The following is a 15,045-nucleotide window of genomic DNA, read 5'->3' as shown; positions in this document are numbered from 1 at the left end:
CAGAAAGGAAGTTCACCCAGAGTGAACTTGATTCACATACCAGAAGGCCATCAAACCCACCTTTCTGGTTTTGCATGAACTTTCTGACGCACAACTCCCATTTATTATGTTAGACACACCTCTCTTCTTATATTACAACAAATGGCTGACACTGTATAGGGTAGGCTTTACAATGCCATTGTGAATGTTAACCTGTGAATATAATGTTCTCTCAGGAGTCTCGGCCAATCATTATTATTGAGTGGTGTAAACCACTCCTACGACTGGCTTTGTTAGTCTGTCTGTCTGTCTGTCTGTCTGTCTGTGCTCAAAAAATGAGCATGGTTGCTATGGTCACCCAGTTCACACGGGTGTGATTTCATTACGTCAGACATTACGTCAGACCACAGCTGATCAGTCTATATAAGACCTTACACCACTCAGTTCACACGGGTGTGATTTTATTGATTACATTTCATATCCCTTTTGTGTTTTGAACAGTAAGCTGCACCTGAAACCCAGTTAAAACATGTGTACCTCTGTGCAAATGTGATTCAGCACCACCAGACATAAAAGGAACAAATGTGTTCCTGTTATGTCTATTGGTGCTGCTTTCTTATTTCTTTGATCAGATGTTGTTATTAATTTTATTCCTACACAATTATTCCATGAATTCCATGAATATTCCAGAAGTTGTTTGTAGATTATGTGCTAGGAAGTACCAATAAACATTCCTGACAACATTGGCTGTCGTGTTTATTGTTGTTTTCTTTAATACCCCCACACACACACACACACACACACACACACACACACACACACACACACACACACACACACACACACACACACACACACACACACACACACACACACACACACACACACACACACACACACACACACACACACACACACACACACACACACACACACACACACACACACACACACACACACACACACACACACACACACACACACACACACACACAGATTTTTTTTAGGATATTCTACATCTTTGACAAAGACTGTTAACTGTGAGTGGACGACCCTATTAAGCATTACACTTGTTTACAAGAAGGTCCACCTTGTTCAATTCATCAAAACATTTAGAGACGTACAAATAGAAACTTCTATATAGTAAAAGAACAGAACAGGAATTCATCATAAAGGAGGTAAAAAGGGAAAAGAAACATATACAGTGAGGAGAAAAATTGGTGGGGGGGATTCAGATTTTACGGGGGCAAAAAGTGGGCAGGGGTGAGGTGGGTTCGGGGGGTGAGGCCAAGTAGGAGCCTGACCAGTTTGTTTTGGGAAGTCTGGAGCCTAGTTTTAAGGGCCTTTGAGGTGCTGTGGTACCAGGAGGTGCATGCATAGTCAAAGAAACCTTGTACGAGGGCTCCTGTTAAGGTCTTCAAGGTGTTTTTGTTGACCAGTGAGGAGATCCTGTAAAGGAATCTTGTTCTTTGGTTGACTTTTTTGATTACGTTGGTGGCCATTTTATCACCGGAAAGATTAGCCTCCAGGATGGAACCTAGGTAGGTAATTTCATCTTTACTTGTGATAACATTGTCACCCACACCCACTCTAACCACGATCACTCTTGGGTTCATGACAGTTGTGTTTGAGCAGGAGACACCAGTATGTTGTCAATTGTAATGTAAAGCTCCTGCATGGGAAAGTCTTTCCAGGGAAGGAGATAAGATCTGTTTTGTTGAGGTGGAGGCCAGGAGGGGTGACATAAGTGTGTAAAGTAAGGCCTACTTAATCCGTGTTCTACCTGAATGTGATTCTTGTGAGCATCAGCCAATTTTCCCAGGGTACCCTAAAAACCCTAACTAACCCCACACCTACCAACCCTAATAGGACTTTATTATTATTTAAATGCCTTGAAATAATTAAATGCCATAACACGATGGTAATTCCCCCCTCCCCATTACATTTGTATTGATGACAAAATAAATAGCTAACCCAGTCCCCAGGTCAATAGGGGGCAGAGTAGAAAATTCACCGCAGTATGACACCGTTGTGTTCATCCTGCGTCACGCTATGTACTGAGCATGCGCAAGGACCTCTTCCTTTTTCCATTGCAGCGGAGTCAAAATACCAGTCTTTGGCTCCTGGCTCCTGTTTAGGGAGACAAAAAGACTGCAAAAATGGTTTGTAATCTGTCCAAATATCTATCTACATCCATATATAAGACACACATCTTGCCTTTCGTGGCCTCAAATGTCCGATGTGTGTTTTATTACTTCTGGATGAATATAGATTTTGTCCTGCTAACGTTCAAGTCAAACGTGGCCTAATGACCACCGCAATGAATTCCTGCACAGTTTTTCTTTGACATTTGCATGTGTGTAACGGGGGGGCACCGCTTAGTGATAATGCCGCCCAAAAGTAATTGTTGCACAGCTTGTCATCGCTCTAGCTGAACGTCAAGCCAGGTCAGCTACTATGCTAACGTACCCCATTGACTTGTATTGCCTCCGGTGTAGCAAAGCTAAGCAAAGCAAAGCAAAGGCAAAGCAAAGTTTGCTTTGCTTTGCTTTGCTAACGTACCCCCATTGACTTGTATTGCCTCCGGTGTAGCAAAGCTAATGCTAATAAACATGGATTGTTTATGATGGTGACAACACTCTTGCAGCTAGTGGCACCGCACTGTAAACGTCAAAATGGAATATGTGAATGATCTGCTATTGTGTGTTTGTGTCAGCTGTTGAATTGGTGACATGTCTCTTGCAGGGGTTTGTTAAAGTGGTGAAGAATAAGGCCTACTTCAAGAGGTACCAGGTCAAATTCAGGAGGAGGAGAGGTAAGGTCTTTCACAAGGCAACTACACCTTATTTTTTTCATACACTTAAATGTTCATTTTACCATTCTCGTGTGTTCTTATTCACAGAGGGAAAGACCGACTACTTTGCCCGCAAGCGCCTGGTCATCCAGGATAAGAACAAGTACAACACACCCAAGTACAGGATGATAGTACGTTTCTCTAACAGAGACATCGTCTGCCAGGTAATTATGGATTTGAGTACAGTATGGTAAGGCTGTCAAATGCATGTGCAAACTCCCAACTCATGGGTACTTGTGATTGTGTTACAGATCGCCTATGCCAAGATCGAAGGTGACATGATTGTGTGTGCTGCCTACTCCCACGAACTTCCCAAATACGGCATCACCGTTGGGTTGACAAACTACGCAGCAGCCTACTGCACTGGTCTGCTGGTGGCTCGTAGGGTAAGTTTGAAGCACTTTCCGTTTCCAGAAGTTACTGTTCTGTTCATTTCCTCTGTGTTTTGCTATGACGGGAGTGTCTTCAGATTGTTCCTGTTCATCATACTTATACGACAGAATAGATAATATAGCTGCAATTAAAACTGAGGTGGTTTGTTTCTGATCCTTGCTGTCCCTGGGACGTTAGTCACCAGTCTAAATGTGGGTTTCCGTCTTCCACCAGCTGCTGAATAAGTTCGGCCTAGACAAGGTGTACGAGGGCCAGTTGGAGGTCAATGGCGAGGAGTTCAATGTGGAGAGCATTGACGGTCAGCCAGGCGCGTTCACCTGCTATCTGGACGCTGGGCTTGCCAGAACCACCACGGGCAACAAGGTGTTCGGCGCTCTGAAGGGAGCTGTGGATGGAGGCCTGTCCATCCCCCACAGGTATGCTAACAGTTGTTTGGATTTAAACAGAACACTGAGCCTGCTGATGAAATTGAGTTTGACATGATCAAACCAATATCTACCTTTTGGATGAAAATGTAGTGTCCGCTATAAAAACTAATTCTGGTGGTCGATTTTGGCCTGGGGATTATGTCGACTGTTCCTGTTGGTCCCCATTACAGTAGAAAAGAAAAACGAGCACACTCAGGCTGTACAGTGTACATGCAGTTTACCAGGTGCACGACCAGTGCATCAAATTGTTTTGATGTGGTCAAATATGGTCATCTTTGCCTTTATTGACACAGTGGAGACAGGAAATGTGGAGAGTTGGGGAAGGACATTTAAGTGGGTTTCCATGCCGAATGGAACCCGGGACTCGTTGATCATGGCATTCATTGTGGTCATGTAGCAATGTGCCCTAATTACTAAGAGGTCAGAAATGTGTGGCTAAACTCAGAATTCTCAGCAAATACACCTTGAATTCACCAATGTGCTCATTCCCATCACACGTCTGTTCTACTTTACAAGCCAAGCCTCTATTTTCCCAGTCATAATACAGTGACAGTACATGCTGCAGATGGATGCTGTCAGTTTGGGCACTGGTGCTGAATGTACGGGTACAGGCTTTAGTTCCGACACTATTATTGGTCCGACAGTCATTAGACCGACAACGTTGATGCTGAACGTGTCAGTTAATGCCTATGCCTTTCAAAAGTACTAGTGTGATTTGGATGTTTGGTGAGTGGACATACCGCTTCATTTTCACTGTCTTTAAGCTTTTGTGTGTCGGACTCTGAGCACAGTTGCATGGCAGGCAGTAGAAACTACTGCTGGTTTGTGTCTCTTTGTAAGCGGCTGTGCCTTACCCATTTTTTCCTATACACCGGTTTAAAATTGGTCTTTAGTTCAATGTTTGTTTTGTAAACACTGTTGACGATGAAGGGAAAATCTACGTCATAATGTGCCTTATTACGTCATATTGTCTCTTTATTGTTAATGGCGTTCAGGGGTTGACACTAAGTTCTCAGAGGCACTTTAATTTAACATTTTCTTAATTTATTTTTTACTTTTGGGGGCTGTGTGGTAAAATCTTCACAAGATTGAGCAAGACACTGAACCCCTAATTGCTCCTGATGTGCTGGTTGGTGCCTTGAATGGGTTCCGCTGCCGTACCCGTGTGTGGGGTTCATGTGTTTGGTCCGACGGAGCATTGGTCCGAACGACAACCTAACCCTAACCTCCCCCGGGGCAGCACACCTAAACCTAACCCCAACCCTCTCCCGACCCCCAGCGCACCTCGAAGCAATGCTCCGTCGGATCATAGTGTGTGTGTGTAATGCTCAATCTCTGTAAAGCGCCTTGGATAAAGGTGCTATATAAATGCACCATTTACCATTTTACACTGGTGTGATTTTTTTTATTTCTCACTTGCATGGTTGTGTAGTAGCTAGTAGCTACTATAAGATGGATGTTACTGTAATATTCTAGCGAGATCATTCACCTTTATTCAGCCCTATCCATTGTACTGTAGTTTTCTAGTGAGAACAGGCTCTCTCCATGTCTGTTGACAACCACAGGTCCACGTTGTAGCAGCAGCAACAGCGTAAACAATGTTACATTGATAAAATGTTGCTGTTATAATTATGAAAGTTTCTTAAACTTATCTTTCAAGTGAAGTTTATGGGGGAAAAGAGGAGTCTTTCCTGTTGCGATGAATGTTGCGATGAATGTGGTCTGTCAGTCTCAGCCTGACCAGACACACAGGCGAGGGCAAGCGTGCACGGACGCATGCCAGTGTGCAGTGCGTGCATGCACTCTAACTTTATTGTTGATCGTGTGAGATGTGTGCACGTTTTTGTTTCTACCGCTTTCGTTTTCTCCCAAATTAAGCCAACTTGGGTCTGATTCTGCAGCTAGCGTTCTCCTTATCTCGGCAGTGTGATCTTTGCTAGTGGATAGTAACATTATTTTGGATAAAAAAAAGATTTGGGCGGTCCCATGGATGGTCATTGACTGCCATTGAGCTCGATCCTCAATGTATTATTCAGTGTATGGTGGTACAGAACATGGCAGATCTACAAGCTCACAATATATTGCAGTGTTGGCTTGTACATCTGTTTTCAGTGCACAACACAATAGTGACACACAGCAAAGGTCATCGTGTTTGGGAATCGAACCTGTGAATCGCTGTCAGGACACTAGAGCCCATTTGTGGCATGTGCCTTAACCACTAGGGCCACTAGGCCATCCGTGCCCCTTTGTATATCTGTTTTCAGCGAGCGGCATGTGCATAAAGTAAGCATTATGGTTACCTCCCAGCGGATCCTCACTCACTGTATTCTCATGCAGTAGCATTAGTCCAGCAGCCGTCAGGCTTCTTTTGTTTAAAGTGGGAAATTTGGTATATACCGGTAGTCTTTTTTTTATTGGCCTAAAATATTCTATATTCTACATACATTGTACATTCATGAATCCACTTGCTGACCGGCTGTCGGCATTGAGCAATTCTTTAAATAGTTTTATATGTGACCACACCAGAGACGAAATGTTTTTATAATCGTCATGGGTCACTGAACCACACCATTAGCATCCTATATATGGCAATATTTTCTTATGCTTTATGTGACATGTCAAACTAAGGGGTTTTCATGATTTATAATTTCTAAATCCAGTTCAACCATTAGTTTTTCACAAAAAACACGTTCACTAAAACGGCCATAGCCACTTGCCCAAATGTGCCCAAATTCCCCAAAATGTGCTGGCCGTTTTTAGCCCAAGGAGTGTGTTTTTTTTGGTGCAAAACTAATGCTTGGAATGGATCCAGAATCATGAAAACCCCCTAGTTTGACATTTCACATGCTACATGAAGCATAATAAAATATTGAAATTTTTGTCATTTTTGCCTTTATAGGATGTCAATGGTATGGTCACATATAAACCCCTATAAAAAAAAGCGTAATACCGACAGCCGGTAAGCAAGTGGATTTATGAATATATGTATATAGACAATGTTTTAGGCCAATAAAAAAAACTATATACCAAATTTCCCACCCCACAACCCCGGCTGCCGGACTACAAAACTACATCCTGATTCGGTGATGGTAAATGGACTGCATTTATAGTGATTTTCTCTAAGTGCTTTACATTACAATCATACAATATACTTAACATTCACACGGTTAGGGGTCAGTGTCTTTCTCAAGGACACTTGGACAGAAAATCTCTAGCCTTTTTTTAATATTGCGCCAAATAAGAACTGTGTTCCAAAAATAAATGATCCGGGTGGTTTGACTAGTATGGATATGAAGGATTTTAAAAGTATATTCAGTGATTTCACTTAATTCAAATATCACTTTTGGTTGTGATAATCCTCGTACTATAGAGTGTGCTGCTGACCATTATAAGGAGTTCCTCCCTGTCCCCAGTTAACCCCTGGAGGTCAAAAAACCGTAGGTTTCGTTTTTGGCATCCAATCAGGATAGAGAGGGGGTAGGCCTTGGTGTGTGTGCTGTTGGCCTGTTGCGTAGTAGTGCACAACTGCACATCTTGTTACCGGGACGGACCAGGGTTTTTTTCCAAATCACTGAATGCTCCTTTAAGATGACCCAATGTTATTCTTCCAAGAGAAAAACAATCTGGCACCCAGGGGATGAACGAGTGACGTCGGGACTTCGGTACTCTATACAAGCCTAGCATGTAAAACAAAACAGCCAACGGTTGAGCCTAAACCTGAAGCGGTTTCAGAGGTGACCCAGGAGACCTGCATGAATACAGGCTCTAAAAATGGGATCTGATGGTAATTCCGACGGAGCATTAGTCCGACACACGGTCGGACTAGCGCTCGAACATGCGCTGCTCCCGTGCTTGTGGTTAAGGTTAGGGTTTGAGGTAGGTTGTCGGTCTAATGACTGTCGGACCAATAATTGTGTCGGAACTAAAGCCTGTAACTTCTAAAAATTCATATTTCTTTGCACAACGGTGACGCTCACCTACCTACAGTAAAAGCTCACAATGCATCTAGTATAAAAATAATACTTTTCATAATCGGTAGCGGCCCAATTTAAGAAGTAGTGGGCCGCCACAGTTAAATGCATACAGGGGAATCACTGATGTCAATAAAAGGCTCAAGGAATCCCCAAAAATAACTTAAAACAAGAGGCAGGGCAATGTTACACAACACTCAATACAGGTCTGAGCAGCTTAAGCTATTGTGGTTATAATGTGGTCAGCATGTTGGATCAGCCACCAGGGTGCCCCATGAGGCTCATGTTGTAATGTATCCCTGTCTGTATTGTGATTGACTTGACCATTAAAAGCAATTAACTTGTTTCTCCTGTTTCCTCCCAGCACCAAGCGCTTCCCTGGCTATGACACGGAGAGCAAGGAGTTCAACGCTGAGGTCCACCGCAAGCACATCATGGGCGTCAACGTCTCGGAGTACATGAGCTACCTGATGGAGGAGGATGAAGATGCTTACAAGAAGCAGTTCTCCCGCTTCATCAAGAATGGAGTCACCCCTGACACGGCAAGTCAACCTTCATGGCCTTGCATGATTGCAATGCCATCCCTTAACCTCCATCTAATCATTGCATGAGTGTTGCTTGTTCGGTTGAGTCTGGTTGAGAATGGTCTGCAATCATTACCAAATGGATCGCCCATTTCAGCTTGGCCTTATGTTATCATTTTGAATCAATGTGACGTGTGATTCAACGTACTGTGGTAATGTATGTTCAATGCAGTTTGTCTAATTTATGATTGAAAATGACAGACATGCGAGCTCAGTTGCACTTATGGCTATGTGATTTTGAAAAGATCACATATGAGCTCGAGCCACAGCTGTAGCCTATATCAGAACCACAAAATGTGCAATGCAGAACGTTCTGCCATATAAACGGAACCGCTGAGGAAGCATAATGTAATTTGTCATTCAGGTGAAGTCTTTGTAAAGCTGTTGGAGAACATTGATACATAATCCAAGCGTATATATATCAGCAATTATTGGTTGCCCGATTGCCCCCAGGGCAAGTAAGACCAATATAATTTTACATTACAAGAATGTGATGATAATGTCTACCTCTAAAACTAAATATTTTACCTGCTGACTATAGGCCAGAAAAGATATACTTGCGCTTTGTCATAGGGATGCAGCCGATTAATCGATTTTCCGATTAATCGTCGGAGTCTCCGAGATCAATTTTAATATTTCATAATCGAAAATCGATTAGCCAAAATATAGGCTAATAAGTAAGGCTGCATGATATATCGAACATGTACCTTCATCAGAGTGGAGAATATAAGTATAAATCAAGTTGAGCAAAGCCACTCTTCTCTGCTCCTCTCTCTAACAGACACAGTTAACGATCGCTTGTTAAGTGCCTGCCAGACAGACAATCCGATGAAATGAAGGCAGTTGTAGAGTAGAGTGTAGACTAGTGAACTGAACGTTTTCTGTTTATATCAAGTACTTCATACCAGCCCCTTATGAAACTACTTCTCCCCAAATCCAAATGGATTTCATTTTCCATCCTGAATGGCAGTAACTAGCATATAATGAGAACTGAGAAGATCTCCACAAAGGTTTACTCATCAAAACTGATTATAAAACTGTAACCATCAAAGCATGCACTCAACATATAATGGTTATGTGACCATGGCATGTGCATGTGTATTTTCTTTTGTGGGGGGTGGGGGGGGGTTCAATTAATCAATTATTAATCGGCAGAGCTGTCGATTATTCGATTTGGCTGATGGTCACTTTCTGGCATCTCTTCTGTGACTTCAAAAAGTTGTGACATTGGACCAGCAATAATTCTTCCTGCTTAAACAAGTAAACTTGCATTTGGGAGCAACAATACTGGTGTGCAGAATTCTTATTCTTATATACTGGCTAACTGTTTTTGATCCAGCCTAGTACAGTCTGGGATGTGTCTTAGCTGTTTATCAGCTTCTCTCTCTCTGCCTAACAGACATGGTCATTGGACATGGTGACTCCTGGCAGCCAACAACTTATAATTTTCCTTTATTAAAATGGATTCAAAACATTGGACTCTGTTGGTTATGAGATTGATGTCTTTCAGGTCGAGGAGATGTACAAAAAAGCTCATGCTACCATTCGTGAGAACCCGATTCACGAGAAGAAGCCCATCAAAGAAGTCAAGAAGAAGAGGTAAGAACAAAAAAACTTTTATGTGGAATGGAGAAAATTGAATTTTAAAGAATGTGGCAAGATACTGTTCAACTTGTGAGTTATCTTAGTTTTCATAGCCTGTTCAATATATCCTAGGGATTTTGTCAGCCACAGGAAAGTATTGATGTCTGATACATGTCGTGGGCACTAGTCAATCACAGCTAATTGGGTTTTGATGGAAGTTTGTCACATGCACAGATCAAATTACGCATGCGGGTGAAACCACCCCTCAACGTCTTCTGACAGACATACTAAGGGTTGGAACATGCATCCAGAAAGCCCAACCCAGTAGTCACTTTGAGTGGCACCACACAAAGCCACGGTTGAACATGTACTTTAATCCGGTCATTTTAACGGACCCCTCACCAACCTTAATCCGGTCGTTTTAACGGACCCCTCACCAACCTTAATCCGGTCGTTTTAACGGACCCCTCACCAACCTTAATCCAGTCGTTTTAACGGACCCCTCACCAACCTTAATCCGGTCGTTTTAACGGACCCCTCACCAACCTTAATCCCGTTGTTTTCCCACTATTACTAACCCAAACCTAAACATAACCGCAAGCACGTCACAACACATGTCGGACCAAACACAAAAAATAGTTGTTTGCGGTGGACACAAAAATGATATGAGCAGGATTCGAACCCACTCAACCCAGGAGGTATGGATTGAAAGTCTATTTCCTAACGAGGCGTGCTACAAGCTTTTCTAGAGTACTTCATTATAACACGCCCAAGTCATGTAAAAGAAAAGGAAAAAGCCCTGCCCAGTAAGGAAACCCCCCGCCCAGTAGGGGAGGTGTTGGCCTCGACCCTGCGGGCGAGGCTTGATTTCACCCAACACCTCAAAGCACAGAGTCAGCCACACAAGTAGCCCTTGCTTTGTGTGTCTTTTGGAATTCAACCCATGATAATACGCAATCGGACTGCAAGCATACCTGGCCTACAAATAACCCCTCCTCCTTACCAAGGGGGAGGGATGCTGGTATCGCCATTCTATGCCATTCCGATAACCACGTAATGTAACCAATGTAAACAATTACTTCAGTTGATGTTGCACTACAGTTTTATACTCTAATGTACTATTTATTTACATTTTACTAACTTGTGGCTGCACTTTTATTTATAATTGTTTCCTAGATTCTATTTTTTTACGAATACGCAAATTGTAGTTATCTCAAGCTATTTCACTGAACTGGCTTAAGTGATGCACCTCTAACTTGTCCTTATTTGTATGGTGTCGTATACAGAGGCCTATGTGTTCAAACTTACAGTAAAGTAGCCTTAACTCCTGAATGATGTAAGGTAGCTGCAGCCGGCACTATTACAGAAAACTTTCCCCATGCTCATTGTACTTGTTTGTCCTTGTAGGTGGAACAGGGCAAAGTTATCCCTGGCCCAGAGGAAGGACCGTGTTGCCCAGAAGAAGGCCAGCTTCCTCCGGGCTCAGGAGCAGGAGGCAGAATAACGTGTTGGCTGGCCGAGTTCATAATGTTCCTAATTTTGTTCAAATAAAGCTACTGAAAATTCAAACCCTGGCAACAAAGTTGTTATTCTCACTCTGAGACCTATAGTATTTGGTGGTAGGCATGTCCAAATACTGGCCAGAGGGCCAGTCGTGGCCTGCCGGCAGATTTGATATGGCCCAAAGCTTCTTTCATAAAACTGTGTATTTGTTAATTGGGTGCCAGTATGTGTATGTAAAATTACAGTATGATAAGAGATATACAGTAGACAGCCCTGCAGTATTTTAATGTTTTCAAATATGGTCCCCCTTTGAAAATGTTTGTACACTATATAATCTAATTTCATGACTCAGACACTTGATGGCGCTGTTGGCCTACTCTTGGCTTGACCTAGAGTAGAAGACTAAACTAAAGTTCCCCATGGTATGCCATGAAAAGGATATTTTATTCATATTTGATGTGCAAATTTACCATGCTCTTGAACCATATATTAGAAAACATTCAGACAAGCAGGTATGTTGAGCTTCTTAGAGATGCTCCAGCATTTTTGGTTAAAATAAATTATGCAGAGGATTTGAAATAATGGGCACATGTGAAACTACAGTCCTTAAAGGACCACCTTATCATCTTCATATAATTGGTCCTCACTAATGTTCATGATAAAATACCACAATTCTTTTCTACTCGGTCTCTGTCATAGGAGGGCCCTACCTGGGAAGTTCAGAAACCGTCCACCAGTGAGATAGATTTTTATTTTATTTTTTGGATTCCCCATTGATGTCACTGGTGCATGGGTTTCTGAACTGCCCACAGCCCTCCCATGAGACATAGTCGCAGTAGGAAAAAAATGGTGGCATTTTATCATGAACATTCGTGAGAACCAATTACATGAAGGTAACTTGAAAAGTGGTGAAGTGGTCCTTTAACCTGTACCCAAACGAGGTAGAAGATGAACTGTACTCACTGTATATAGAATGAAACGTATTCCTAACTACAAAGAAATCTGACATGAATATTTTAAATGTCCTCATGACTACTACTTGATTGTCATGAAAGTGATGTTTCTTGTGTCACAGCTTAAGGAACAGATTAATGAGAAAATTACCTGAAAAATGCCTGGTTTGGATACAGGGCAAGTCGCTAAACTGTTAGACCCTCTTCTTTTCACTATAAAAATATTGTCCTTAAATTTCCTGAAAACATGACACATTAAGCAGACTGGTACTTCCATCTTTCAGTCCACTATTAGGAGTCTTTTGTATGTGATATCTTCTTCCATAATAAGGTTTTAAGATTGTTTAGAATTAGGGAGTGCTCCATTTCCATCTGTTCAGCTGAGCCCTTCAGTGCAATGCAGGCGTATAGCTGCTTCTCCAGCTCCTCATGCATGTCAGACGGTGCACCCCTCAGAATATAGTCCTTGAGCGCACCACATGCTTTGGCTAAGTTGGGCCTTGTGACCTCTGGTGTGCAGCGATGCTTGGTGAGGTCACAGGAGGTGTGGCAGTCGGCTCCATAGAGACAGTCGTCTTCCACGTCACATCGTCGCTCCCTCATGGTCTGTTGGAAGGTGGCCTCTGGGATTATGTAACGCGCGTCCATCACTTTCAGGTCATGCCGGTCATTGTACCCGAAGCTGTTGGCACTTACGTCACACATGAGGAAACTTCCAAAAGTGCCATGGAATATGTCCTCTACCAGCTCCAGCAGTCCAATGGAGATCTTGGCTTTTCGTGGCCAGGAGGGGGTGAACCACTGGTCCATGCTGCGGCGCACACCAGCAGGAATCCATAGCTCAATAAGCCATGGTAGGCTGATCCCATATAAGGGGGAATATGGCACTTTCTCCATCATATACAGATCCCCACAGAAGCCCAGGAGCCTGGGTGTGTGCTCCCTGTCCTGTAGGACTATTGCCAACAGGAACTCATTAAGCTGAAGAAGTGCCCACATGGAGCGAGCCTCTGGCAGTGATATATGTCCGTCCTTGTTGGCATCAGCAACCGAGAGGACTAGGGTTGCCAGATCTGAGAGGTTGGCTTGTTCCCCCACTTTGGTCTGAAAAGATAGACAAGATCAGAAAAATGTCCAATGACATGAACAGCCTGAACAGGTTTGGGATAATCTATGCAATAAAAGAGTAACGGTAAAGTACAACACATTTTGAATTACAAATTGGGTAATCTCCCAATACAGAATCTGTCGGCACCACTGCTTTTTAACATGTAGTGGTGGTGTTGGTAGGGGAAGAGCCAAACCAAGTTTATTTCTTCATTTTGTTTCCAAAATACTTTTCTGCCTTTATTGATAGGACACAGTGAAGTTAGACAGGAAACGGAGAGAGAGACTGGGAATGACACACAGCAATGGTCGTCGGGATGGAACCCGGGCCACACTGTCAGGTATGCAGTGCACCTATATGTGGTATGCGCCTGGCCTGGACCACTAGGCCAGGCAAGCAGGTGCTCCCACCAAGTTTCTGTTTCTACACAAAAAAGGATGTGGTTTCCCCAGAGGCAAAAACGTTTTTATTTTTACTGAATGGGTTCCCAGCTTGCAAATTGGTAATACAATTTAATAGATCATGTAAATGTAAAGAAACTTCTGAATTCTACAATGAAATTAGTCTACTGTTAGCTATTTAGACATTTATTTGATTTGTTAAAATATAACTCACAAGTTGTATTAGTCAGTGCACTAACTGCTGACACCGGGGCTCCACCGGGCGCGTCAGCGTCGCGTCTCCGTCACCGTCAGGGAATGTTCCCTTTTTAATCAATGAAGGGTGGCTCCACTGCCCGCATTGCATTGCGTTGCGTGACTGCATTAAAATTGCCCCGGTTCGTTTTTTATACTATATAGTGCTATGTCTACATAAAATGCTATCTAAGTCTAAATAAAATGCTATCTAAGTTACATAAATTGAGCCTTTGCATATGCCTGTAAGGTCGCCGGGGGGATTTAAAATAGTGCATCAGGTTGCCGTTATTTTCTTTCAGCAAGTGATGGTTCTCAGATATTAACTTGAAGGGTGGAGAAATATACTGTGAAAGCAACTGGTGTGGTGTGAGGAATGATGGGGGCACTCTGACCTTTAGGTGGCTGAGGATCATCTCTTTGAACTTTTCCACAGAGGTCCCCTTGGTGGGCTTGTTAAAGGCCACCATCTCCTTTCTGGGCTCCATCTCAGCTCCCAGGTCGTAACGAGGAACCTCCTCCATCTGGCACTTAATGATTCCCTCCAGGTCTCCCCATATCCCAGAGTACACCTAGGACAGCAGACAGGTGTAGGCATGAGTAGTGGCACACAGGGACATCGGGACAGGTCATTCTTGATCATACCAGACTAGACAAGAGCAGGTCATTGCATTTCTGACCTGGCTGATGGGATTGGCAGACATGCACTTTCCCAGGTAAAGTGTGTCTTTCTCACAAAGGCTGCTGCAGGCTGAGCCATCGATTACTCCCTTCTTGTACTTCTCGCACTAAACAATTAAAACAGGGAACTGTTGTTACCATGTTTTTTTCTCTCCAGAATTGCAATGTTTTAATTAGCTTTTGCCTCACTTGAGTGTATAATTTGTACACAGTATATTACAGATACATAAACGCAATACTCACTATTGCATTCTTGCAGTCATGCCCACGGCAAAGCTCTGTGTAGGATGAGTACTGTACGTACACTATCCAGCTGCCCACAAACACCGCCAGCCAGGAGAAGAACAGATACTTCATATGGAGGTAAGAGAA

The 15,045-nt window shown here is 43.0% G+C and overlaps 2 protein-coding genes across 3 annotated transcripts; one reads left to right on the top strand and one right to left on the bottom strand.

Annotated features, from left to right (window-relative positions):
• The first annotated feature begins 2,000 nt into the window (after positions 1-2,000).
• rpl5b (ribosomal protein L5b) lies at positions 2,001-11,362 on the top strand. The gene is made up of 8 exons (XM_079506095.1): positions 2,001-2,141; positions 2,725-2,794; positions 2,882-2,997; positions 3,085-3,219; positions 3,440-3,642; positions 7,990-8,167; positions 9,720-9,808; positions 11,201-11,362. Exons 1-8 carry the CDS (start codon positions 2,139-2,141, stop codon positions 11,295-11,297), a joined length of 891 nt encoding a protein of 296 aa, XP_079362221.1. The 5' UTR covers positions 2,001-2,138; the 3' UTR covers positions 11,298-11,362.
• Positions 11,363-12,540: 1,178 nt separating this feature from the next.
• Positions 12,541-15,045, bottom strand: dipk1ab (divergent protein kinase domain 1Ab; the record flags this gene model as incomplete). Of its 2 annotated transcripts, XM_079505186.1 has the most annotated exons (4): positions 14,917-15,045; positions 14,673-14,780; positions 14,388-14,564; positions 12,541-13,353 (listed from the first exon to the last, which is right to left on the bottom strand). In XM_079505186.1, the coding sequence occupies exons 1-4, from the start codon at positions 15,028-15,030 to the stop codon at positions 12,541-12,543; spliced, it is 1,212 nt and encodes a 403-aa protein (XP_079361312.1). In that variant the 5' UTR covers positions 15,031-15,045. The 2 variants fall into 2 exon arrangements, with proteins under 2 accessions (XP_079361312.1, XP_079361313.1); XM_079505187.1 differs by lacking the exon at positions 14,388-14,564 and having other exon boundaries at positions 14,917-15,042.

This window comes from Electrona antarctica, assembly GCF_951216825.1.
Source record: "Electrona antarctica genome assembly, chromosome: 7".
NCBI lineage: Eukaryota > Metazoa > Chordata > Actinopteri > Myctophiformes > Myctophidae > Electrona > Electrona antarctica.
This window is presented reverse-complemented; position numbering and strand designations above follow the sequence as displayed.

Excerpts from the sequence above, each read along its gene's own strand:
- rpl5b (XM_079506095.1), top strand. Across the intron at positions 2,998-3,084 it reads ACAGAGACATCGTCTGCCAG|ATCGCCTATGCCAAGATCGA; the intron begins GTAATTATGGAT and ends ATTGTGTTACAG. Across the intron at positions 3,220-3,439 it reads GTCTGCTGGTGGCTCGTAGG|CTGCTGAATAAGTTCGGCCT; the intron begins GTAAGTTTGAAG and ends GTCTTCCACCAG.